The sequence below is a fragment of the Corylus avellana genome, chromosome ca3, assembly GCF_901000735.1.
Source record: "Corylus avellana chromosome ca3, CavTom2PMs-1.0".
NCBI classification, from domain to species: Eukaryota; Viridiplantae; Streptophyta; class Magnoliopsida; order Fagales; family Betulaceae; genus Corylus; species Corylus avellana.
The window spans coordinates 7,537,627-7,539,418 of record NC_081543.1 but is presented as its reverse complement, the minus strand read 5'-3'; the positions used below and the strand labels follow the sequence as shown (position 1 = coordinate 7,539,418).

General features: G+C 40.0%; 1 protein-coding gene across 1 annotated transcript; it reads left to right on the top strand.

The window, feature by feature from the left end:
* Positions 1–5: 5 nt before the first annotated feature.
* On the top strand, positions 6–1,494 carry LOC132174021 (uncharacterized; the record flags this gene model as incomplete). The annotated part of the gene is made up of 1 exon (XM_059585735.1): positions 6–1,494. A coding segment is annotated over one exon (1,479 nt), but the record flags the coding sequence as incomplete, so codon positions are not given.
* Between the last annotated feature and the right edge of the window lie 298 nt (positions 1,495–1,792).

The following is a 1,792-nucleotide window of genomic DNA, read 5'->3' as shown; positions in this document are numbered from 1 at the left end:
CCCCTATCTTGGACACAATCTCGGGAGGTGCTTATGAAGAGTCTGGCCGAAAGTGGAGCGCAAAAGATATCGGGATTAAGGAAAGGGCATGTGCATGGATGCAACATGGTTTCATGAGTGTTGATACCAAGTTGGGAGCAGGAAGAGCCTTCTTGAGGTCACTTTATGAACAGTATGCTGAGTGGGGAGTTGATTTTGTGAAACATGACTGTGTGTTTGGTGATGACTTGGATATAAATGAAATAAGCTTTGTGTCAGAAGTTCTGAAGCAACTTGACCGTCCCATATTGTATTCTCTGTCTCCTGGAACCAGCGTGACGCCAGCAATGGCCGAGGATGTGAGTGGACTAGTCAACATGTACCGGATAACTGGGGATGATTGGGATTCCTGGGGAGATGTCATAGCCCATTTCGATGTTACAAGGGACTTTTCTACCGCTAGTATGATAGGAGCTATGGGCTTGCTGGGGAAGTCATGGCCTGACTTGGATATGCTACCACTAGGATGGCTTACTGATCCAGGTTCGAATGAAGGTCCTCACAGAAGATCTAACCTTAACCCAGACGAGCAAAGAACACAGATGACTCTATGGTCTATGGCCAAGTCTCCTCTCATGTTTGGAGGAGATGTCAGAAAGCTTGATGAGACCACATACAATCTCATAACAAATCCTACCCTGTTGGAGATAAACTCTTTTAGCTCAAACAACATGGAGTTTCCTTATATTACTAGTATGATGGATTCTAAGAGTAGAGACGACATTCTTGCCTGGCTATCAACAAGATCTCTAACAAGTGTAGAAATATCTGATCCACACGTTTTGGGCCTCACAAGCTGCATGAATTCAAAAGCAATTGGTTGGTCTATTAATCAAGCTTCGGACCAAGACCCCGAAAAAATTTGCTGGAAAGAAAAATTAGGAAGCAAACACCAAGCACCACTTTGTCTATACAAGAGAGGGTCTCTTTTGCCATTAGATGAAAGGATGACTTACAAGCAGCAATATCAAGGGAAACTCCATTTAACAGCAACTGACAGAATGGACTCTTGTTTGAGTGCTTCTTCAAATCAGAAGCTTACTTCAAAAGAGTTCAAGAGAGGCGCTCTTTTACCTTGCAGATGGGATACGAACCAGATGTGGGAGTTGAACTTCAATGGAACCCTGGTAAATAGCTATTCCGGTCTATGTGCAACAGTGAATGATGTTGAAGCTAAAGTCAGTTCTGGTGGAACTCGTTCTTGGATTGCAACTGGAAGAAGAGGTGAAATATATATCGCTTTTTTCAATCTGAGCCCGGCGAAGACAGTGATATCTGCAAAGATATCGGACCTGGCTAAGGTACTTCCTAGCAAAAACTTGAAAGGAACTTCCTGTAAGTGCAAGGAAGTATGGAGTGGAAAAGAGATAGCAGTTACAGACCAGACTATATCAATGGCAGCAGAAATCCATGGCTCTGCACTATTTGTACTGAACTGTGATTAGGGCAGGATCAACTAAAACAAATATATATATATATATACATATACGGTGGTGGTCGTCGTCACGTGCCATGCCAAATGTAATGAGGTATTCATGTCTATGGCGAAATGCAATGATAGATCTCAATCAACCCCCAATTTCCCAAAAAAAAAAAAAACAAAATATATATGTCTATTAATTAATAATAAAAATTATGCAATGTTTTCACTATATATGGTTATTATATATATATACTTTATATTCTTTAATTTATTTGAAAATAATTAATATTAGGTAACAAAATTTATATGGTTATTAATTAATAATAAAAA